Genomic DNA, 24,754 nt, shown 5'->3' with positions numbered 1-24,754 from the left:
ATTACTTTTTTCATAAAAGTTTGGTATGGTATGGTTTTCTTTTAAGAATTGCATTATCAATGCAATAGTCATGCTGAAAAAGTGTTCTGGCAGTGGTTCAGAGATCCTTTTTGCAAATTTATGGAAAATAGGCATTACACAATAAATAGGTAATCTATAGTACTTTATTGATATGTTTTTCAGCTCTTGCAGAAAACAAAATTGACAATACACCAATATCAACAAATAAAAGTCATGATACTCTCTGCCCTATAACAAACAGCTACCCACAAGGTATACTAGTTATATGTACTCTACCTGCTACGAGGCTGCCAGACTTTGCGACGACCTTGAAGCCATCAGCGACCTTGTCTATACTGTCTCCATGTGTCAGCAGTACCGTCTGCTCCTTATTCAGTCCTCTGTAGTCAAATCAAAATCAATGACCTATTTATGACATGCTACAAATAATTTGGCATTCTAGCAACAATGCTACTTTACATGGGACATACATCTGGCCTAAATCCACAGGTAATGGAGAAATATACCATTCATACTTTCATGAAAATTCTTGCTGCTAGTCTGGTTTAACTTGAGTGAATTAATATTGATATAACAACAATTATGTTGGCAAGTAATCAGAAAATTTTGATGAATAAGTTTCATGTGAATACCATGAACCCCAACTCTACCAGTCATACCCTTTACTCACTTAAACAGTGGCGATTTGTTCTCCACAGTGATATTAAATTGACCATCTTCACGAGCCTCTTTTTGAAGGACACTGCCATTAAACTCTTTGTTCATCATCTGCAACAGGTTAAAGTCGTGAATTTTGAATATAAACAAAAGTACGGTAATATAAAACTTGGTTTTGGTATACTACATGAACAAATAATTATGATTAAAATTGGACAGTGATAGAGGAACCCTGGTACTGGTCAATATGTTATCATATATGTCAATCAATGGAACCTTTTCAAAGCAGTTTGTCCCTCTCATCAGCAAACTATTAAATAAAGGGGTAAAGTTAGTGGACAATAGTTGGTCAAAGTGCAGGAAATTCTTTTTGCATCATTTCTCTTTAGTTCAAGGTTGCCAAATAAGGTTACTTTAGTGTTTAAATGCAATTTTTGAGATATATGACAATTTATTAATAATTAAGTATTTTTTGTCTTTCAGTGATAGTTTTGAATCCATGTACATGCATTTCCAGTTTTTAAGTTTGATACCTCTGAAAAAATACGAGAAGAAAACTTTTAAAACTAACCATACTTTAACAACTTGGCCAAGAAAAAAGAAGGAAAAATCAATAATGAAACCATAAAAGATTAATGAAGTCTACCACAGGTTACTGTTAGGTATGTAGGATATTCTACCCGAGATCTAGGGTGTAAAATTTGGGTCAGAACCAAGGCTTTACATACCTGTAGTACATAATGATGGACTGATTTTCTCTCACCTCTCAACCAACTTTTGGTAAAACCGGACATAGACAATACAAGTACAACACTAAATACAGCAAACTTTCCAGATAACCTATACAATAAATAAGGCCATGTATGGAAAGACCAGAAAAAAGTATGGTCTACTGCATGTAAACCTCAAACTTAAAGATCCATGCAAGACCTCCAGGGCAAGCTCGTATAACAATTCTTTTGTCTTTGCTGTCAGCAAGATTGCTGTTCTTTCAAACATCATTTTGACGTGTTTTCAATTATGATGTCATAACAAAATGGCATCACCTGATTTTGACATCATAGCAGTACAGCATGCATGTGGGATATACATTTCTCTTACACTGAACAGGTGTATCCCCACTTTTACCGTTGTGAGATTTCCTTGTCTAACCCGAGGGTATGATGTCACTTCATCAATACAATGACATCACATCAACAATTCATCAACATCACCCAGAATTTAGCATGTAACATTATCATTAAATTGTGTATATCATAAATATTGGGAGAACAGGGTAAAAGAAAAAATAATCATTCACCCCCTTGTGGGTGAGATAGGGGAATCTCAACCCCCGGGGGGGGGGGGGGAAATTCTTAAATTGCCAAGCACAAGGCTATGCCGAGTGTTTGGTAACTTAAGAATCCTCCCCCTCAGGTAGAGATTCCCTTGGGGTGAGAGATTCTATTGATTTCTTAACCTGAAGAGGTGTATCCACACTTTTCCCTGTGTGAAATTCTATTATTTTCTTACCCTGGACAGGTGTATACACACTTTTCCCGGTGTGAGATACCCTTGTCTCGCCATAGAGTCGAGACGGGGGATCCCCCTTTTAATAACAATTGTATGACGTCGCGTCTAGGGCTGTAACGATACACCTATGCCACGATACGATACATATCACGATATCTACCCGCGATACAATACATTTTGATATGATACAGGATGACGAAATGTTATGCTTCCTCTTCAAATGCGTCGCCATGTTTGATGTGTTCCCCGACTTGTAACTTAAATCTACGAAACATATGCGGCAAGTGGAGAGTGATTTTCCATCGGGGACATTTAGCAGGAATCCAAAATGCTGCCAAACAGTCGAGCGAAAGGAAGCCTTTATGCTGCTACATTGATTTCTATGTAAAGGGGCACCACTGCTGCATTAATAATTGAAATATAAATTAATTTACTTGATTTTTCAAATGTGCATAACTTGAAAAATATATGTTATATGTGAATTAAAGTGTTATGAAAATTGTTCGTTATTGTCTCTAGTTTACATTAACGTTTTCAATTCTGAAGTTGCTTCAGTATTTACCTGTACAGGTTTAAATAAAGGTAAGAAAGGGTGAAACTTTCAATTAATCGGATTTAAGCACCAGAAAGATAATTTCAAAATTATTTTTGTCAGCAAATGTGATTGGCAAATGATATCAGAGATTATAAACTTCATTTATGATATTAGATGCTGTACATTTACATGGAGATTATCAGGTAAAAAGATCAGGTATTTCATCAACACTTGCATGTGATTTGCTACAGGTTTCAAGTCGTCATTCGATATATTTACTGTCACAGTCGGCATATAGTATAGATATATATTAGCTACGGTCTAGTTTATGATTAAATCATCGATATATAGTTTGAAGAAATCAATCGGCTCAAAGAGTATCAATGTTAATGTTCAATTTGGCCTCACCTGCAGACAACATGTGCGCCTCGGTCCGCCAATAATTACCTGTTTGCGTAGGGCACAAAGCCGTTCATTGGAAAGTAACATATTATGTTACACCGAAGTATTTCCACATCAACCATGTCAAACCCTTCAAAACCTTTATTATCATCGTAGGTGACGCTGGAGAATAAATGTTTACGTTACACATGGATGGTTAAATTCCAGAAGTCAGGTAATACTAAAAACCGAACCGAACCACGAAAAAAAACGTGAACCGAATCGTAGCAATTTAGTGCGGTTTTCGGTGCACTGCGGTGTATCGTTACAGCCCTAATCGCGTCAACAATGCACCAATGTCACGTCAACAATGCATTTAGCCTGTAATGCTAACTTGACATTACATTTTGTATATATGATAAGAGAAAAGAAACATTCACCCCCTTGAGGTGAGATTTGGAATCTCAACCCTCTGGGAAATATTCCCATATCTCACCCTGAAGGGCGTGAGAATTTTATTAATTACACATGGGACACATGTGGGTTCTCATATAGAGATGGGAGACTGGGAGTTACCAGTCACTATGTCACCTTTACACGGGAAAATGTCAACAGACAACACACCTGCATGCCTAAGCATATTCCTAACACTGGCAGTCCACAGCGGAAAATGTCAGGATCATAGCGTAGAGCATCCTCGGAGTTTACAGAGCTAGGGCCTCCAGATATGATGATAGCCCTGAAACACAAAACAGCAAATGGGTCCGAGTGATAAATGAAGTGATCAGGATATATTCTTTTGATTTTCAGTTATTAAATGAAATTCAACTATAGCAAATGTATGTTGTTGTTTTTTAAATTGACTTTAAAAGATTTGTTTGCCCTTAGAAATTTAAATTTGGAATTTTAATATTTGATATGAAGTTCTTATCTTCATTGAATACATGTATAATTATGTGGTTCCCAATCAGAAACAGAGAGAAACTTTTGAAAATTGGAGAAATCATTTCTCATAAATACAGTCGAATCTGCTCAAGCGACCATCTGTATTAAACGACCATCTGTTTTATGCAACCACTTTTCACTCCTCCCAACTGTTTTTACTATGTAATTTAACTGTAGTAAGCGACCATCTGTCTAACGCGACCAGCGACCACCAAATACTGATCCCAAAATTATGTTAAACTACCACATTTAATACATTTTAGTGACCATGTTTGACGAAAATATACCAAATGATCGTTGAATTAGTTGTGTATCTCCAAATTTGCACAACGTCACCACATTTGACGAAGGGCTAATTCATGATCTACCAAGTTAAATGAATAAATTTGAAAAAAAAATATCCTAACTCATAATAAATTTATTGATGTGCAGAAACAAATTAAAAGCAATTTTTCACTGCTAAATCATCAACATCGGCAGTAAGAAATACGGACCGATGTTTATCGCAGCCAAGCAAAAACCATTTTGATTGCGCAAGTGTCCTGCTAGGTAATGTAACCTTTAACCCTACGATATCCTCCATCTGATTGGATGAAGTACACTGGCAGGTTTTCATTCTTGAAATCGGGTCCGTTGAGAGATGTTCACGACAGCACTCTTGTGCAAAATTATCCTTAAGTAACGGCGCACCTGCGCACTAAATGTTTATGTTAGCATACATATCGTTCCTAATTCCTCATCTATATCAAACGCTTTAAATAACACCCTGAACTTCTCAACGCCATAGTACTAACGACAACAATACCTGTTCGTTTTATGGCTTTATTTAGGAAATTTATTAACTGGATTGTCTTTCCAGTTTCCATCGTAAAATAAAGGAATAAGACATGTGAACCCATCTGTTGTTTGGAGTGTAATGACAATTCTTCTCAAACACTCTTAGTTGTTTGTTTACTGTCATAATTATCACTCAACTATTGATTAGTTATTCATCTGATCTGTTGAACGATGTTGTTTTAAACTACGTGTACGTGTACGTGCGCTTGGGGTGGTGGTCTGTTTACAGTTGTCTCAATAAAGAATCGTTTGGTTATAGTCGGTGGGGCAATTCTGTACAAATTCTGGTCAAACTTTATTAAACATCCACTTTTATTAAAAGAATGTTTTTTTAATTTCCCTTGGGTGGTCGCTTAATACAGATTCCACTGTTCATGCACGTAAGTGAAATAAAAGATCAACTTGTTCCAAAAATGTTGGTTTTCCATAAATAATAAAATATCAGTGAACATTATATATGCCAAGTTTGTTTAAGCAATAAACTGCATAGATGTGGCAGACCAACTGGTATAACTGCCACATGTGTCACAGACAAACTTATCATGGTGCGCGCTATCTGCCACATCTATGCAGTTTATTGCTTATATTTATATTTCCAAAATGAGAATTCGCAAAAAAAAATGATGTCTTTTCCAAATTTCCCGCTTATTACCGTTAGTTCAGGTCAGTATCTAGAACGGCACAAAGATAACAGCTGACGTCATGCGCTATTTCCCATACAAAATTAAAAAGACGCCGCAACATTCGTTAATAATTCATTTGATTTTGATTTATATATATATATATCATATTCTCGATTCATAAATAGTAACAAATGACATTTTGTAAGTAACTAATCAAGTGTCGTAAAACATTTTCGATTTTATTGCGACCTATATCCGGCGCACGCACTCAACGGAAGCCCGCAGTAATCAGGTCAGAGTGATGTTGATCGTGCAACCAGAGAAGGTTGAATTGGTTAAAAATCCAGGCGTAAAATTGTTTGTTGATCTCACAGACCCTTGAGACAGGCAGCTGGTGTTCGGGATCAAAGCAGAAGATACCGATAAGTTCGGTAGTGACACTGTTAAGTCGCTCGGAGGTGCAAAGACCAACTTCAGTTATAGTCTCATAAGATGAAGCTGCCATTGGTAGTACTTTAGTAGTAATATAGAAGGGCTTTGCCACACCAAATGTAAATATTTTGAAATAATGAACATTGTATTTCAGAAATAAACTGCTAAAGCTGTCACTTCCATTTCTGTAAGTAACCCTTTACTCAGACTCTAAGAAGGCGAGTGAATGGGTAATGAACATATTACAGAGTACTACTACTTATTTGCAAAATGAATGGTCTGTCAAGCCAGATTCTACACTTGTGACAGAAAGAGTGGTCGCTTAAAACAGGCTCTACTTTGTTTCTCAAATCAAGTTCTTTGCAGGGAGAGCATGAGTGTCTACATTAACAGGTCCTTTAATTTGGAGATATTTACAGTTATGTTTTCTTACGGTGTATAGATGTTTTTACCTATATTTGCGTTCTTTGATGGTAAACGCAGGAGTATCTAGTGGCAAGATATCTGTCTCTATGTTGAGTTCACGGACACGTCTGTCAATTACCTGTGGAGAAAATAATCATAATCTTATTATAAAACGAAACAGGAGTTATAACATGTCAATAGTTTTCAGGGTTGAGAGCGATCAGGGCTTCTCTGACAGTGTCATATCATTTGGAGGTTCAATTTTAGCATATACATGGTTAAAAAATAATTATTACACGGAATATTAGTCACAGCTATTTATTCCAAGTATAACAATACTAATTTCAATAATTTACCAGAAAATATTTAACCCTTCATAATCACTAATTTTTATAACCAAGTTGAACGCACAGTATATAGTGTTAGATATCAACGTCAGTCATCTAGTCTTAAGAAGTCCTTTGGACTTGAACAAATATATCTATATCATTTCACTGACAGATTATAAAATAAGAACATTGCAAGTGCTTAAAGAATAGAAATACTGTATGCCAGTCGTCAAATTTTTAACTTCAACATATTTATATAGAGATTGAATTTGGATTTTTCCAGTGTTCATGCAAGTACGAACTTTATGAACGGGGAAAAATTTACTCACACACTTCACATGAACGACCTTCGCTTCGCTATGGCCGCTCATGTGGTGAGTTAGTAAATTTCCCTATAATTCCAAATCACTATCAATGGGAAGGAAAACCAAAAACATCATTTAAATTACGTACTGTTTTCATTCATTCATGAATTTTTTGTAGTTATATTCGTCATTTCAGGGATCTCAAAACTAAATTAACTAATTAATGTGAAAATTGTCCCACGACTGCTTCATCCGGCTTGAGCGACTTTGTTGATAAGAATATTGAAGAAATGTAAACAGTAGTTTAATTTGAGAATGAGCTATAATTTAACTTAGGCGATTCTACATAGAGAAAGTTAACAACAAGTGTATTACATGCCGCATTCACCAGGTTTGTTTAAATTCCTGGATAATACATGTGTAAGTAAATTCACCTCAGTTGATGCTTTCTAATATTGGAAACATACAGATTAATTCCTTATATTGTCCCTATTTTGATCACTTTGCGGACCCATATGTGACATTGAGATATTGTCAGTTTGAGCTTTTGTCTGATTGATATCATTGGTTCATCAGACGACAGAACATGTCACTGTTGTGAATATGGTCAAATATAGTTTAAAATATTTTTTTTTATTTTTAAAACTTCTAATACTTGAGATAAACAATAAAACAAAGATACAGTAGCAAAAAAAATTAATGAACAGTAGATGTTGCAATTTTTTTTCACAGCAAGTTTAATTTAAGCAATGGGAGAAAACGTTAACTCGAACGACAATTAAATTGCTTACTGAAAAATTGGGGATTTGGAAAATTTTAAAAGTAGTACTATGAAAAACCCCACGTTCATACTAATATTAACAGCTGTGTTTTTAGTCACATGTACTACTATCAACAAATCACAGAACCTGTAACAAAGCACAAAATCAAATTTGGAATTATATTGCAATCACAGAGTTTTTTTTATGTCATTTACAGTCCAGTATGTTAAAATTTCACGTTGGGGATATGTCACCTTCATAAAATATCTGTCGAAAATCTCAGATACTGACATAGAACTAGCAAACAATCTATTCAATTAGCCCTGTGTCCTATCAAGCAGTCATTAACTAGCCCTGGCCTACAGTATTATGTATGTAGGATACCAGCAGGCACCTGTAGCACTTTGACAACATAATGTAACAGTTCATTTAAATGGTTGTAATACAAGACCATCATATAACATCTGTTACAAAGAAACACTCAATCATTATAATGCTGTGATTTTTTTGTCATTAATCATTCTGGAAGCACTACTGGAAACACAGTCCTTCAATAGTATACACCTACTATGTCATACATGTAGCTGATACATGTATGCATTAAGTGCTTCGGTATTAACTTAGATTTTTTTATATTGATGACAACAAACATACAATGGTTCCGATCGATTATTTTAGAAATTATGAAATAGTCATCTGCCAATAGTTACAAATATGTATGTTACAGTCTGAGATAAGACTCCAGCTCTAACTCACACAAACTGCATTTTCTGTTACATTTTCTGTTAAACATTTTTTGTTATATACTTTTTGTATTACATTTTTTGTTATACATTTTGTATTACATTTTCTCTCAAAAAATCTATACAATCGTATGTCGCTACTATTGTTAAATAATTAGTATTTCAAAGGAGATGTCTGCCTATGTTAAGAATGAAGAGAATACAATGATCATCATACAAGAGCCAAAAGACAGTGAATACATTGTGGAATATTCTATAAACATTATAATGTGAAAAAAAAATTGCCCTCTAAAGTGATACATGCATTATGATATAAATCCATGCCCTGCTCTGCTTAAAAAAACCAAAAACCCACACACACCTGTGATGAAGGTGTGTATTCGTATTCTTACCTTTCCGTACTGGGCACCTGCATCAAGGATGACAACTTTCTCCCCGTCCCCAGTCCCATTGGCCTGTCCCACCGCTGACGACCCATTCATTGCAGAATCTGAAACAAAGTATCACATTGCTTAACATAGCGATGTATGGATGACAACAGTTAACGGTGTCAAACATGTTATGTAAACCTGAACACTGACATGTCAGCAAGGGCCCTGTCATGTGTGTGACCTGACAGTAACCTTGACCTTAAATAATATCTAAACCCCTATTGTATATCTACATATCACATTTCATTTTTTTTGGAATCTGAGATAAGGACTGTTTATGCAAAATTGAGTCCCATTAGGATAAAATCCCTTTATCCCTACGGTAGAAGAAGGATTTCAAAGGTTTTACCTCTATTCCCCCTATTGGGCCCCGCTCCTCTGCCCCTAGGGATGCTTCACCCACTGTTTATACATGTACATCTATGGTACAAAATTAAGTGCTCTAGGCCTAAGGATGCGCCATACCAAATTTAGTCAAGCCTGCTCCAGATCAAATTGGGATAAATTCCCTTAATCCTTATAGTAGTAGAAGAAGTATTTCAAAGGTTTTACCTCTATTTCCCCTATTGGGCCCCACCCATTTACCCCAGGGGGTTCAAACACATGTGCACCAATTATACAAAATGAAGCCCCCTTGGCCCTGCAAGGACGCTCCAGACCAAATTAGGATGACATCTCTTAATCCCTATGGTAGAAGAAGGATTTTAAAGGTTGACCCTGAGGGAGATTAGCCTTTGGCTAAATAATGGTTTTTTTAGTCCTCAATAAATAAAGTTTATTATTATTATCATTATTACCTCTATATTCGACCCCACCCTCTGTCCCCAGGGCACCTGCCTTTATACAAAATTGAGTGCCCTTGGCCTTTCGATCCGGGTGCGACATGTGTGTGAAAGTGACGATTTGTTTCTAAAATATAGAAGCAACTATAATGAACAACGAGAACCAAAAACCAAACATGTCATTCATGCCCCCTCTTCAGGCCCTTGTACATTTCCCCTAGCACTGGCCTGCAGCCCTCACATAATAAAACTCAGTTAATTTAGTAATCGTGCATAAAATCAATGTCAACAAATTTAGTGCATCGTTTTACATTTCCATAAAGGAGTGGATATGTTGTAAACAGAGTGTAAACACATCATGCACCCGATGCCCAATTAGATGATGCTCTGATGTAGTGTGAAAGTGGTTGTTTACATATCGATGTATTTTTTATGTTGTGCTGACTTGAGGGTCTCAAAGTTGATTTCATTGCGTTGAGTAAAAACATGGTTCTGCATGTATTGGTAAGATAACTCAGAGTAATTCATTTAAATTGGCTGATCAGACATAGATATACTCACATCAGATTTCCAAACCAAGTCAGAAGTTTAGATATCTTCTAGTGTCCTTTCCACCGATTGCAAAATGATTTTCGCGGAAGATTCACATTGAAGCCTCTGCGCATGTGCGACATTTACTTCACACACTATTTATTAAACCATTATTGATTGGCCAAAATGATTTATCAGAACTATATTTTAAAAAATATTTTGATTTCTTTGTGCATAAAGGTATTGATTTTAAATAATCAATGCTATATAATAATTAAGGGTGTGAATAATTTTATTTATTTGAACTTTTTAACATGCCGTTGTTAGGCAGACAAAAATGGTTGTAGCAACAACACTTGTAGCTTCCGGTACTGTCTAACCATCGAAACACTGTTATCTGTGATTTAAACGTAAAACAAAAACAGTGTCAGGTAAGTAACACACTTGTCTGAATTCCTGATATAGGGCACAAAAATAAATAATGTAATGGTCCAGATGTCATGGAAAGGAACTGTGTTATAATAATAAAAAATACAATCAAACGGGCACCTGCCATTGCTATTAGTTATAGCTATCTTGACTACTGTAGTACAGAAGATATATATCTAGTATCATTACATGATTGCAGTTTTGATTTACTCAACACTACAGTGAGGCAGTTGATGCATAATATAATGCATACATACTGTACATATGTAGAAATGCACTGGGTCGACCAGGTAGTGTGGTTGATTATTTTAATCTTTCATCAATAATTAATTAAATTTTACCAACACCTAATATTCACAGTATCCATAATGTAACATATGAGAGGAAAAATGCATGGCAAGACTGGGATTCGAACTGGAGACTTCACAGTTCTGCCTCACAGGTATTGTTATGTAGTGGAACTGGACTGGGCAATCATTGATGACCAGGAAGCTCAATTGGTAGAGTTGATTGTCTAAAGTTTGGGAGTTCTTAGGCTCGAATCCAGTCTGGCCGTTGCATTTCTCTTTTTCTTGTTAAAAAATTGGCGAGATTGCCAACCTTTATTTCAAGCACTGGGTGAATGCTTATAAGTTAAGTATCCAAACCTAAGTTGTAAATATTTGTGTCTCCCGTACGAAGACTTTGGAAAAGTAGGGAGAACTTGACTGGGTCAATCATTGGCGACCAGGTTGCTCAATTGGTAGAGCACCCGTCTAGAGTTTGGGAGGACCAAGGTTGGAATCCTAGTGTACGTGGCTGTTGCATTTCTCTTTCTCCTGTTACAGTTACTTTCATTTACTTAAACATATAAAAAATATGCATAAAAACAAATAGTATTATATATATGCAAACTTTTTTTGTTTTTATCCCCATAGGAATTTCTATATAAATCAACAGGAATGATTTAATCTAACCTAGTTTTAACAGTGTGCATGTATTTGGCTGGGCAGTGTTCTAGGCTGTTGAAACCGACTGGTTTGACTAAATAGTCAGGATGACCGAATGCTAATAATTACTCTTGCAATTGTGCTAATTACAGATAAATATGTTAAACATTCAACTATACCTATGAATTTGGGCCTGATATTTGTATCCATTATGTTTCAGGATGGCGACCCAGGACCTCGGTATGGACATGATCACAAAACGACCACGGACCCCTAGGGATCCATACACCACACTTACTGACATCCAGGTTAAAAATTTGAAAAAGGTACTCTATGTTTATTTTTACATGGTGTTTCAACACTAACCAAAGTCACTCAATGTTGTCTTCAAAGTTTTCGCTTTCCTTGTCTCTCCTTTTATTGTCCTCTTTCATCTCCTTATATTCACGGTTAGATTTATCTCCTTTACCATATCCTTCCTTTATATAATTCTCATCCCTGCTGTTTCTTCTCCTGCTCTCTAGTACCTTCCTGCTCCTTTTGGCAGCTGATCCTCCACCATCTCCTTCTTTGTGGTTTTTGTTCTCATCTGCCTCTTTCTCCTGTTGATGCATATATATCCTCCTCCTCCTTACTTTATCTGCCTCCAGTTTCTCTCTACCCCTGCTCTACTCCTTCAGATCTTACCCTTGCCCCTCCTTGATCTTTCTTATCTTAATCCTGCTCCACTTCCTCTTCCTTTTTCTCCATCTAGCGCTCTACCTCTATTCTTCCCTCTCCTTATTTCTTTCTCCCTCCTTCTCGTGGATTTTTATCCTGATAACATTTTCCTCCACTTTTGTATCCAATTCCTCCTCTTTCTTGTCCTCTAGATCCTACCCCTACCTCTCTTTGTCCTTCTCCTTCTGACGCTACCCAGTGACTCGTAGCCTCTTCCTTCTGTTCTCTTCCTGCTCATCGACCTACTTCACTGTCTCACCTTGACCTTCTCTATTATACTTGATTCATGTTCTCCCTGTGCTGATGCTCCTGCTCTTCCTCTGTGTCATAATCCTTCTTTCGTTGATGTACATATTTTCTTCCTGTGTGTCATGTTCTTGATCATGTATAATGCTGCCTTTTTTCCTTTTTTAGCTGTTTCCTCATCCCCTCCTCTGTCACCTGCTGTTCCTCCTTTGTATATTTCCTCTTTTCTGTAGCTATTTTCCATCCCCTTCTCTGTTACATACCTTCTCTTTTGATGTCTTTTGAATTCAATGATGTATTATTTATGAATGAAGGGTGCATGTGTCCCTTGTGGGCAGAGACTTCTCAAGCTCCTAACTACCTCTTCTAGTTCTCATTCTCCATTCCAGCCTCAATCTGGTCTTTTCCCCTTCTGTACAGTCATGTCCATCTCCATAACCTTCTCTGTTATTGCAGTTCCCCTTGGCTTTTTCTACAGTGTACTGTTCCTTCCTTCTCTTGCTCCTTTCCTCTTTCTTATCTTTCTGGTCTTGTTCCTAAATACATAAAGTAAATTTCTTTTTTCTCCATTTTTAAGTTGATACTCCTCATGTCTTTCTTTTTCTTTTTTGTTTCTCCCTTCTTTTCTCTGTTTCTTGTTTCATTGTAGTTTCCTCATCTAGCTTCTTTCTAACATGCCTCTATCATTCTCCTAGTGGCACACTTCACAACCTCTGTTTCAGAGGTGCATGGTCATTAATACATCTGATATGAAACACATAGGTCTAAGGTAACGAACATTTCCCTGTGTTGTGGTTTGATTGTATATTGCTAAAGCTGTACCTCTTGTGATTCGCTGTATCTGTTTGCTTTCCCCTCCCCCATTTACTGTACCTCTTATTGTGCTTCCTGTAACATTCACCCCTATTTAATTTTCCTTTGCCCTGACTCATCTCCTTTTCTCATTCTTATATACTTTTGTTATAGGACCCCCAGGCATACTTTATGAATAGTCAGGGTGGAAACAAAGCCTACCCAATGACGGGTTGGTACCGTGACCGGTATGCCAAGAACATGAGCCAGCACCTGGTACGGGGCATATCGAAGTCCCAGCCCTACTGTTACGTAGATTATCAGTGGAACAGGAGCCCACCAGAACTCCACAACACAGTCAGGCATGGAGCTGCCGAGCGCTGGGGGCCAGACAAAGTTGGTAAGTAGGAGGACTACTAGGGACAGGGGGGCTGGGGACCAGACAAAGTTGGTAAGTAGGAGGATTACTAGGGACAGGAGGGCTGGGGGCCAGACAAAGTTGGTAAGTAGGAGGACTGCTAGGGAAAGGAGGGCTGGGCCCTGGAAAAAGTTGGTAAGTAGGAGGACTTCTAGGGACAGGAGGGCTGTTGACCAGACCAAGTTGGTAAGTAGGAGGACTGCTAGGGACAGGAGGGCTGGGGACTGGAAAAAGTTGGTAAGTAGGAGGACTTCTAGGGACAGGAGGGCTGGGGACCAGACGAAGTTGGTAAGTAGGAGGACTACTAGGGACAGGAGGGCTGGGTGCCGGGCAAGGTGGTAAGTAGGAGGACTACTAGGGACAGGAGGGCTGTTGACCAGACAAAGTTGGTAAGTAGGAGGACTGCTAGGGACAGGAGGGCTGGGCACTGGAAAAAGTTGGTAAGTAGGAGGACTACTAGGGACAGGAGGGCTGGGGGCCAGACAAAGTTGGTAAGTAGGAGGACTACTAGGGACAGGAGGGCTGGGGGCCAGACAAAGTTGGTAAGTAGGAGGACTACTAGGGACAGGAGGGCGGGGGAACGGACAAAGTCAGTTGAGGAAGAGGTTTTAATACATGATGCAATGTGAACCCAGGCACAAAGTCTTGAAATATAACTGATTCACAATTCATCGCATATTTACAAAAAATGAAGGTAATGTGGACATTTAATTGGAACCGTATACAAGTTGTGAAACATGTTCAATCCACTTATATTAATCACTCTTGTTGGCCTTGATGGTAGCATACAGAGGGTCTTAATGTGGGAGGAAACTGGAGTACCTGGTGGAAACCCACATGGTCGGGCAGGTGGCCATAACCTTTTCACATCCGAATAGGGAATCAAACCCCTGTCATCTTGATGAAATCTTTATTTTTCTTTCAGGTATGAGAACTGTACAGCATTTTAATAACCCTGAAGATAACAACCGATTTGTAAGCACAGAATTATACCGAAGACAGCCAACAAACCAACCAGGCTTCGTAAGCACAACGTATGGGCGGCCTGGGGACGGATATTATCTCCTGAGGAACCCCAGTAAGTAATGGTGGCTAGTCCAGATAGCATGGAAGATATTAGCCATACTTATAGCTTGAAGCTTAAAGGTGATTTGTAATTGGTTTGACCTTTTTTGGCCCCCAAATCCATCGAAATTGATTTTTTTTTATAGAACTTTCAACTGTTTTCAATTATTGCTGCCATGGTAACCAGGTAATATTTGCATAAATTAATGAAATTTGAATATTCAGTCAATTTTGACAGGTTTTTGTGCCTAGTTTTTCTCTTAGAGCTACCATAGAGTGCACTCTTGAACAAACTTTATATTTTTCCTAAAGATGTATTACAGGTGCCTACACATTATCCTTTGATATCAAGTTTGTTCAAGCATGCACTCTATAGTTTCCAGGCGAAAAACTATGCAAAATATGACAATATTCATTGAATATTCAATTTTTTCTAATTTATGCAAATTTGAACTTGTTACCATGACAACAACAACTAGAAATACAACTAAATATCATCATGATAGTATTTGGGCAGTATTAAAAATTAAAGGAACAGTCGTTTGAAAGTTCATTTAAAGGTTTTGAATTTTGATGCATTTAGGGACCAAAACACTCCCAAACCATACATAGTCCTTAATGATATATTTTAATATAGTTTAAAATGATATAAATGATTAACTCAACAAACCGTATTAATTATTTCAGATACAAAAACTTGGTTCGGATCCACTGTGCCCCTGAACCGCACTGGGATCTTAGAGTCAATACACCCCAAGACAACAGCTGAATATAAGTCCATGCGAAAGTCTGACCATGAATCTGTTGCCCAGAGGAAAGGAAGATACCCAGTATATTCAGAATACACAGACAGATTTGGTTTACAGACAAAGATAGAACCGATGATGAGCACGTAAGTTTAATGTACACATTGAGTAATTTATACTGAAAAATGGCAATGTAAATGGAAATACTAACCCATTTTAAGTTTGTTGTGTATCTGGTGCAATTAAAGATTAATGACAATTCTTTTTTAATAACTGTTATTTTCATGTCATGAAAAGAAGTTTAGTCATGCTATGATGTTCCATAATAATGATAAAGCTGTACAATACAGATTTCTCTTCCTTTCCTCTTAATAAATGTGCTAATTAAAATTTAATTCTCAGTTTGTAAAGGGTTCAAATTGCTTCACATACAACGGACTTTAAACAATTTTTCATATTGAATTCTGTCCCCATGGTCTGCCTATTATCATAATACAATAAAGTAACTTAACTTCTATTTTTTTCTTCTTCTCAATTTTGGACATGTTTGGATTTCAATCAACTATATTTTTTAATAACGTACAACTGAATATTATCAACTAATATCTAGTTTATTTTTTAAAACAACTTATTTGTGATTTTATCACACAGGACGGTATATTTGTGTTAAAAGGTATTTTCCGAAATGATGCAAAGTATTCAAAATAGTCAGCATGCAGAGAATAGTTTTGAAATAAAAAAAACCACTTGTGATACATTAACTCATTCATCCCTGAAGTTTTATAATGAACTATTCCAACCTTTGAATTGGAAGAGTTCAAATGTGTCTTCAGGGTTGAATGAGTTATAATGCAACATACAGCTAGGTCCTAGTTACACAGTATTTCAGCGAATAATAAAATTATTCTACAAGGAAAAACGTACCATTAAACACATGTAAAACTTAAGCTAAACTGGGTGGGTGAACAATTAAATACTGACTTCATGTTCCTGTATAAATTGTAATAAAATCATAATGAAACAACTGTAAAAAATAATTTAAAAAATAATTTTAACGTGTAGGAATTTATTCTTGTTGCTCCTATCCTAGTATCATACCTGATCCTGTACTAACATGTGCCTTTTCCTCCTTCCTGCCTCATACAGAACCTCCAGCAGTTGTTTCTAGTAGGTACTTCACAGTGTAGAGTGTTTCAGTAATGTATGAGCACAAACACCACTGTATCTTGTGTGGCTAGGTACACCACTGTGTATTGTGTGGCTAGGTACCCCACTGTATATTGTGTGGCTAGGTACACCACTGCGTATTGTGTGGCTAGGTACACCACTGTGTATTGTGCGGCTAGGTACACCACAGTATATTGTGTGGCTGGGGACACCACTGTATATTGTGTGGCTAGGTACACCACTGAGTATTGTGTGGCTAGGTACACCACAGTGTATTGTGTGGCTATGTACACCACTGTGTATTGTGTGGCTAGGTACACCAATGTGTATTGTGTGGCTAGGGACACCACTGTGTATTGTGTGGCTAGGTACACCAGTGTGTATTGTGTGGCTAGGTACACCACTGTGCATTGTGTGGCTAGGTACACCACTGTGAATTGTGTGGCTAGGTACATCACAGTATAAAATGTGACCATGTACGTACATCACTGTATATTGTGTGGCTAGCTACACCACTGTGTATTGTGTCGCTAGGTACACCACTGTGTATTGTGTGGCTAGGTTCACCACAGTATATTGTGTGGCTGGGTACACCACTGTATATTGTGTGGCTAGGTACATCACTGTATATTGTTTGGCTAGCTACACCACTGTGTATTGTGTGGCTAGGTACACCCCTGTGTATTGTGTGGCTAGGTACACCACTGTGTCTTGTGTGGCTAGGTATACCACTGTGTATTGTGTGGCTAGGAACACCACTGTGTCTTGTGTGGCTAGGTACACCACTGTGTATTGTGTGACTAGGTACACCACTGTACATTGTGTGGCTAGGTATACCACTGTGTATTGTGTGGCTAGGAACACCACTGTGTCTTGTGTGGCTAGGTACACCACTGTGTATTGTGTGGTTAGGTACACCACTGTGTATTGTGTGGCTAGGTACACCCCTGTGTATTTTGTGGCTAGGTACACCACTGTGTATTGTGTGGCTAGGAACACCACTGTGTCTTGTGTGGCTAGGTACACCACTGTGTATTGTGTGGCTTGGTATACCACTGTGTATTGTGTGGCTAGGTACACCACAGTATATTGTGTGGCTGGGTACACCACTGTATATTGTGTGGCTAGGTACATCACTGTATATTGTTTGGCTAGCTACACCACTGTGTATTGTGTGGCTAGGTACACCAGTGTGTATTGTGTGGCTAGGTACACCACTGTGCATTGTGTGGCTAGGTACACCACTGTGAATTGTGTGGCTAGGTACATCACAGTATAAAATGTGACCATGTACGTACATCACTGTATATTGTGTGGCTAGCTACACCACTGTGTATTGTGTCGCTAGGTACACCACTGTGTATTGTGTGGCTAGGCACACCACAGTATATTGTGTGGCTGGGTACACCACTGTATATTGTGTGGCTAGGTACATCACTGTATATTGTTTGGCTAGCTACACCACTGTGTATTGTGTGGCTAGGTACACCAGTGTGTATTGTGTGGCTAGGTACACCACTGTGCATTGTGTGGCTAGGTACACCACTGTATATTGTGCGGCTAGGTACACCACTGTGTATTGTGTGGCTAGTTACACCACTGTGTATTGTGTGGCTAGGTACAACACTGTGTATTGTGTGGCTAGGTACACCACTGTTTATTGGGTGGCTAGGTACACCACTGTGTATTTTGTGGCTAGGTACACCACTGTGTATTTTGTGGCTAGGGACACCACTGTGTATTGTGTGGCTAGGTACACCAGTGTGTATTGTGTGGCTAGGTACACCACTGTGCATTGTGTGGCTAGGTACACCACTGTGAATTGTGTGGCTAGGTACATCACAGTATAAAATGTGACCATGTACGTACATCACTGTATATTGTGTGGCTAGCTACACCACTGTGTATTGTGTGGCTAGGTACACCACTGTGTATTGTGTGACTAGGTACACCACTGTATATTGTGTGGCTAGGTATACCACTGTGTATTGTGTGGCTAGGGATACCACTGTGTATTGTTTGGCTCGTTACACCACTGTATATTGAGTGGCTAGGTATACCACTGTGTATTGTGTGACTTGGTACACCACTGTATATGGTGTGGCTAGGTGCACCACTGTGTATTGTGCGGCTAGGTACACCACTGTAAATTGTGTGGCTAGGTAAACCACTGTGTATTGTTTGGCTCGTTACACCACTGTATATTGAGTGGCTAGGTATACCACTGTGTATTGTGTGGATAGGTACACCACTGTGTTTAGTGTGACCTGGTACATCACCGTATAAAATGTGACCAGGTACAACACAGTATAAAATGTGACCATGTACACCACTGTGTATTATGTGGCTAGGTACACCAATGTGTATTGTGTGGCTAGGTACACCACTGTATATTGTGTGGCTAGGTACACCACTGTGAATTGTGTGGCTAGGTACATCACAGTATAAAATGTGACCATGTACACCACTGTGTATAGTGTGACAAGATGTAGAACTGTGTAAAGTGTGACCATGTACGCCACTGTGTAAAGTGTGACACGATGTATCATTGTGTGTAGTGTGACAAGAAACTCCATTGTGTGTAGAGTGACCAGGTACACCACTGTGTATAGTGTGACCAGGTACATCACTGTGTGTAATGTGACAAGATATTCCATTGTGTGTAGTGTGACCAGGTACACCACTGTGTGTAGTGTGACCAGGTATATCACTGTGTATAGTGTCTCCAGATACTCCATTGTGTGTAGTGTGACCAGGTACACCACTGTGTTTAGTGTGACCTGGTACATCACCGTATAAAATGTGACCAGGTACAACACAGTATAAAATGTGACGAGGTACATCACTCTGTATAGTGTGACAAGGTACCAAGACTGTATCATTGTTACCATGACTGTATCATTGTTACCATGACTGTATCATTGTTACCATGACTATCATTATTACCATGACTGTATCATTGTTACCATGACTGTATCAATGTTACCATGACTGTATCATTGTTACCATGGCTGTATCATTGTTACCATGACTGTACCATTGTTACCATGACTATCATTGTTACCATGACTGTGTCATTGTTACCATGACTATCATTGTTACCATGACTGTATCATTGTTACCATGACTGTATCATTGTTATCATGGCCGTGTTGTTACCTTGACGATATTGTTGTAAACGTTATGGTATCGTTACCTTTATGATATCATTGATACATTGAGGATATTATTGTTATCATGAAGGTGCTGTTGTTTGTGTGACTGTCTTGGTGTTACCTTGAGGGAATTGTTATGACCTTTATTGTTGTTACGATTTAACCAATAAAGTTGTTATCTTCAGGATATTGTTACTACTTTGAGGGTAGCATTGTTTCCTTGAGGGTATCATTGTTTCCTTGAGGGTATTATTGTTTCCTTGAGGGTATCATTGTTTCCTTGAGGGTATCATTGTTTCCTTGAGAGAATCAGTGTTTCCTTGAGGGTATCATTGTTTCCTTGAGGGTATCATTGTTTCCTTGAGGGTATCATTGTTTCCTTGAGGGTATCATTAATTCCTTCAGGGTATCACTGTTTCCTTGATGGAATCAGTGTTTCCTTGAGGGTATCAGTGTTTCTTTGAGGGTATCAGTGTTTCCTTGACGGTATCATTGTTTCCTTCAGGGTATCGTTCGTACCTTTAAGGCATCAATGTTACGATTTCGCCAATATAGTTGTTGTCCTAAGGGTATCGTTGTTAACTTGACGGTATCGTCAATATATTGAGTGCATTGTTGTAACAATTTGACCAATAGGGTTGTTATCTTTAGGGTATTGTTGTTACATTGATATTATCTTTGTTACCTTGAGGGTATCGTTAATGCTTTGAGGGCATCGTTGTCACTATTTGACTAATAGGATTGTTATCTTAAGGATATTGTTGTTACATCGATATTGTCTTTGTTACATCGATATTATCTTTGTTACGTTGAGGGTATCGTTAATGCATTGATGGCATCGTTGTTACTATTTGACCAATATGGTTGTTACATTGAGATTATCTTTGTTACATCGAGGATGTTGTTATTGCTTTGCGATTATTGCCGTTGCCTTGAGAATACCGTTGTTACCCGAGGGAGTCTTTGTTGTCATGCCGGTGTTGTTATCATCATGAGCGTATCGTTACTCTGAGTATATTGTAGTTACAATTCGACCAAAACGACTGTCACCCCTAGGGTATCGTTGTTACCCCGAGGGTGTCTTTGTTGCCATGACGGCATTGTTGTTATCGTGAGGGTATAGTTGTTACTTTGAGTTAATTTTAGTTACAATTCGACCAATACGACTGTCATCTCTAGGGAATAAGGTTAAATTTGCAAAACATTAACATGTAAACGATTTTTTAATTACAATATTGTTAACTGTGTATGTTTATAATCTTAATAGTTGTTATTTTTGTTGTTGTTGTTGTTGTTTCTGGTGTTGTTGTTTTTGTTTTTGTTGTTTTTGTTGTTGTTTCTGGTGTTGTTGATGATGAGGATGATAATGGATGATGACGATTTGGGTTTTTTTTCTGTTCATTTTCTGTAAGATTTGTTCATTATTTGAAATTTTGTTTTGCAGGCGACAAAGGATGAAGACTTACATAGAAGACACTGCATAAGACAAAACCATACATTTGTATTGGCATGTTACACTGTGATATTACTTGATGTGCAATGGATGCCAGTACTAATCAATCAACGGACAGATAGTATTCACTGTATAGTTTCACTGTTAAGGATTTTACCAATTGGATTCAACGGGATATCCAGGAGTCCTATTTGAAATGCAGTGTTTGACCAATGGGATTTGTGAATGGAACTTTCTATATGAATATAACAGCACTCATGAGGGACTTACGTGGTTAAGATTTCCATCGTTTTACATGTATTTATATACAACGAGGTGACGTACAATCTTGAAATGATACTGTATTTTCATTAGTGACGTTTGGTTGAAGTAGTTCTCTAACCAAAATATCTGCGGTCATATTATTCCCATCTTTGCGTTATTTAAATATTGACAAATACTGACAAATGTAAAAGAGATTAGACCAAAGCGTTTTAGCTAAAATAAAGTAAATGTGGGTTATAGAGTTGTTAAATGAAGTTTGACACATACACGTAAGTGTCTCACTAACTACGACACAAGAATACGTAGACAAACACATATTTCTGAATATGCTACTTAAAGATATGTTTATAACTGACAGATTGCTCGACCCTGACCCATGGACCGGATTAATGAACTATTGTTGGTTAAAGTTAAACACTAAAGGACACATGGGTACCAGGATGTCAACTATTTTGTTATATTTACACTATTGGACATATGGACATATACAGGACTGGATATGCAAGCATCATATGAAGTGCCAAATGGTGAAGTGTCGTATGTTTCCAACGTTTCCTGTATGAATGGATACTATATATATATCTGTATGTATTTTTGTAATTTACGTTGTACACAAGGATACCTCATAGATGTATCTGTCTCATCCTTTCTTAATAATCTCTCTAATAGATTTTTTTATAAATATATTTAACATTTGTCACTCTGTGTGTATTCCAGAGCCAAAGTTATGATCATGTGTTACAAGGTTAAGATTTACAAAGAACTCTTTAATCTATAACAATGATGAACAAAGAAATAAAATTAAAAAAATCAATATGTTTTATCCGTACACATGCACAGCGTTAAACTACTTTCGGAATTTCTTATTACAATTTACACATGACTGTGGGTGTGATGCGATGCAGCCCCAGCGACTTTGTTAACCATTAAATCTATCAAGTCAAACTTATTCAGGATTAGTCTAACAGCATTAAATACAGCAAGATAACCAATACTACTGCATGCTGAAAATGTTTTTTTATCAAACTTCCAGCTAGGCACGTTAGAGTATTAGACTTACATTGTAGTACACTTTAGTTCTTATCTGTAGTAATCCTAAAACTGTTAACACTATCAGTAAGCAGGTCACAGCATTTACACGGTGCTTATACTAAAATCAAATACTTGCCTTTCTATTTTGCAGCATCACCAAATACAATGTAGATTACTGAATTAACAGCGTAGTATCATTAGTAGAAGTAATGCACTAGACGGTCAGCTAAACCTATGCAGGGGAAATAGATAGCCCGCGTTTCCTCTGGCCCTAACACCAGACTGTCCATGTCTGGTCTCAGGGCCAGATAGGCTGATAAAAATAGACTGCTCCTACAAAAAATGTGATAAGTTGCACCCTGATATAGCTTCCTGCATTGATTAAGACCTGATAGCATTAACCAAGCGGAAGGTTCTGGTTAGAATTAGATTTATTTATTTGACAGAACACTATTGCATAACAAAAATACCGGTATTTTTAATATGTATGTCATACAATTAATACGAGCTTTAATATGAATCTGTTTTGTAGTGAGATATTTGTCTATACAGAAGGCTTAGTTACATTTCGTAGAGCAATCTTGCCTTCTTTATAGCTTTTGTATTTGTAGTATTTTATTTTATTTTGCGCACATTGTGCTAACCGTTCAAAGATTTGTGAATTACGTTTAAATCAATTAAATTTTAAATGCTATTTGAGTAGTCATTATTATCTTTTTGATAACAATTTATGTTGACATGAAATGCTTTGGAGTTGGTATATTCTATTTTTTTTACACATTAATTTGATTAAACCTATGCGTAGTGTCACATTTTCATGAGATCGGGAAAAAATCTTCTTGCTGGATGTTCAGTGTACTATGAAATGATAGCAGTTATGTAAATCTAAATCACCTTACATGTCGAAAGTTTACGGTATTTGAGTTCTTTCCGAGATTACATCACCCCTATCAAAAGCAGGACTTTTAAAATCATGCGTAAACTATAAATTTGCTATAGCATTTTGATATTTGCTAAATGTGTCACATAATAAATTATGTTGAATGTATTATGTGGAAATGTTGCTATCAAATTTTCAAACGAAATATATGGTTTATCATTACGTTTAAGTCCGAACATTTTGTAACCATGTTTAAAAAGTGAGGATGTATTTATCAAAAAGTTGCATATGCATGACAAATGATCTTAACCAATAAAATGTTGTTACATCAGTAGATAAGCCTTTGGTTGTATTGATAACTTCTAGTGCCCTGTCAGAAAAACAGGATGTCTGAATGATAATAACTTCTAATGCCCTGTCAGAAAAACAGGATGTCCGAATGATAATAACTTCTAGTGCCCTGTCAGAAAAACAGGATGTCCGAATGATAATAGCTTCTAGTGCCCTGTCAGAAAAACAGGATGTCTGAATGATAATAGCTTCTAGTGCCCTGTCAGAAAAACAGGATGTCCGAATGATAATAGCTTCTAGTGCCCTGTCAGAAAAACATGATGTCNACAGGATGTCCGAATGATAATAGTTTCTAGTGCCCTGTCTGAAAAACAGGATGTCCGAATGATAATAGTTTCTAGTGCCCTGTCTGAAAAACAGGATGTCCGAATGATAATAGCTTCTAGTGCCCTGTCAGAAAAACAGCATGTCTGAATGATAATAGCTTCTAGTGCCCTGTCAGAAAAACATGATAATTGTTTTGGTCGATAACTTTGTTGTTGAATTTGATGGAACTGTACCACCTGACTGTTGGTAAGTCAATGACATGATTGTATACCACTTACAGCCGACCTCTGTTTATGAAGTTGAATGTATGCAATAGATGACAAAGGACATAATACATCTTCTCAATCAAATGTATTTTGACGCAAACTTTCCTTACCTCAGTAGTTATATAAACTTCAGTCATCATTGTAGATATGTAGTTGTTATACAGAGGCTTGTATTGTTATAAACATTACATTACGTTTTGTTTGCTACCTTCAGTGAAGTAACTATTTATAACAGCAACTAAATGGAATGTTTTATGACCATACGATTATTTATGGAGAGCTTGTTAAACAGTAAGATACTAAATACATAGTTATAGTTTGATATTCTGAAGGAGGTGTTGACT

At 37.4% G+C, this 24,754-nt stretch overlaps 2 protein-coding genes across 2 annotated transcripts in view; one reads left to right on the top strand and one right to left on the bottom strand.

The window, feature by feature from the left end:
* Window positions 1-10,348, bottom strand: part of LOC110460638 (GMP synthase [glutamine-hydrolyzing]-like) — a 28,380-nt gene extending 18,032 nt beyond the window's left edge. Inside the window, exons 1-6 of the mRNA XM_021513665.1 lie at window positions 10,261-10,348; window positions 8,879-8,976; window positions 6,396-6,487; window positions 3,731-3,845; window positions 692-789; window positions 298-401 (exon numbers count right to left, since the gene is read on the bottom strand). Coding sequence (XP_021369340.1) covers window positions 298-401; window positions 692-789; window positions 3,731-3,845; window positions 6,396-6,487; window positions 8,879-8,968 — 499 coding nt within the window. The 5' untranslated portion in view covers window positions 8,969-8,976; window positions 10,261-10,348. The remainder of the gene's footprint in view (window positions 1-297; window positions 402-691; window positions 790-3,730; window positions 3,846-6,395; window positions 6,488-8,878; window positions 8,977-10,260) is intronic.
* Window positions 10,349-10,564: 216 nt separating this feature from the next.
* On the top strand, window positions 10,565-23,858 carry LOC110460627. The gene is made up of 6 exons (XM_021513654.1): window positions 10,565-10,661; window positions 11,809-11,914; window positions 13,521-13,746; window positions 14,690-14,842; window positions 15,517-15,721; window positions 21,342-23,858. The coding sequence occupies exons 2-6, from the start codon at window positions 11,810-11,812 to the stop codon at window positions 21,379-21,381; spliced, it is 729 nt and encodes a 242-aa protein (XP_021369329.1). The 5' UTR covers window positions 10,565-10,661; window position 11,809; the 3' UTR covers window positions 21,382-23,858.
* Window positions 23,859-24,754: the final 896 nt, after the last annotated feature.

The sequence above is a fragment of the Mizuhopecten yessoensis genome, unplaced genomic scaffold, assembly GCF_002113885.1.
Source record: "Mizuhopecten yessoensis strain PY_sf001 unplaced genomic scaffold, ASM211388v2 scaffold1379, whole genome shotgun sequence".
Lineage (NCBI taxonomy): Eukaryota > Metazoa > Mollusca > Bivalvia > Pectinida > Pectinidae > Mizuhopecten > Mizuhopecten yessoensis.
This window is presented reverse-complemented; position numbering and strand designations above follow the sequence as displayed.

Excerpts from the sequence above, each read along its gene's own strand:
- LOC110460627 (XM_021513654.1), top strand. The coding sequence starts at position 11,810 with ATGGCGACCCAGGACCTCGGTATGGACATGATCACAAAACGACCACGG. Across the intron at positions 13,747-14,689 it reads CTGGGGGCCAGACAAAGTTG|GTATGAGAACTGTACAGCAT; the intron begins GTAAGTAGGAGG and ends TTTTTCTTTCAG. Across the intron at positions 15,722-21,341 it reads ATAGAACCGATGATGAGCAC|GCGACAAAGGATGAAGACTT; the intron begins GTAAGTTTAATG and ends TTTGTTTTGCAG.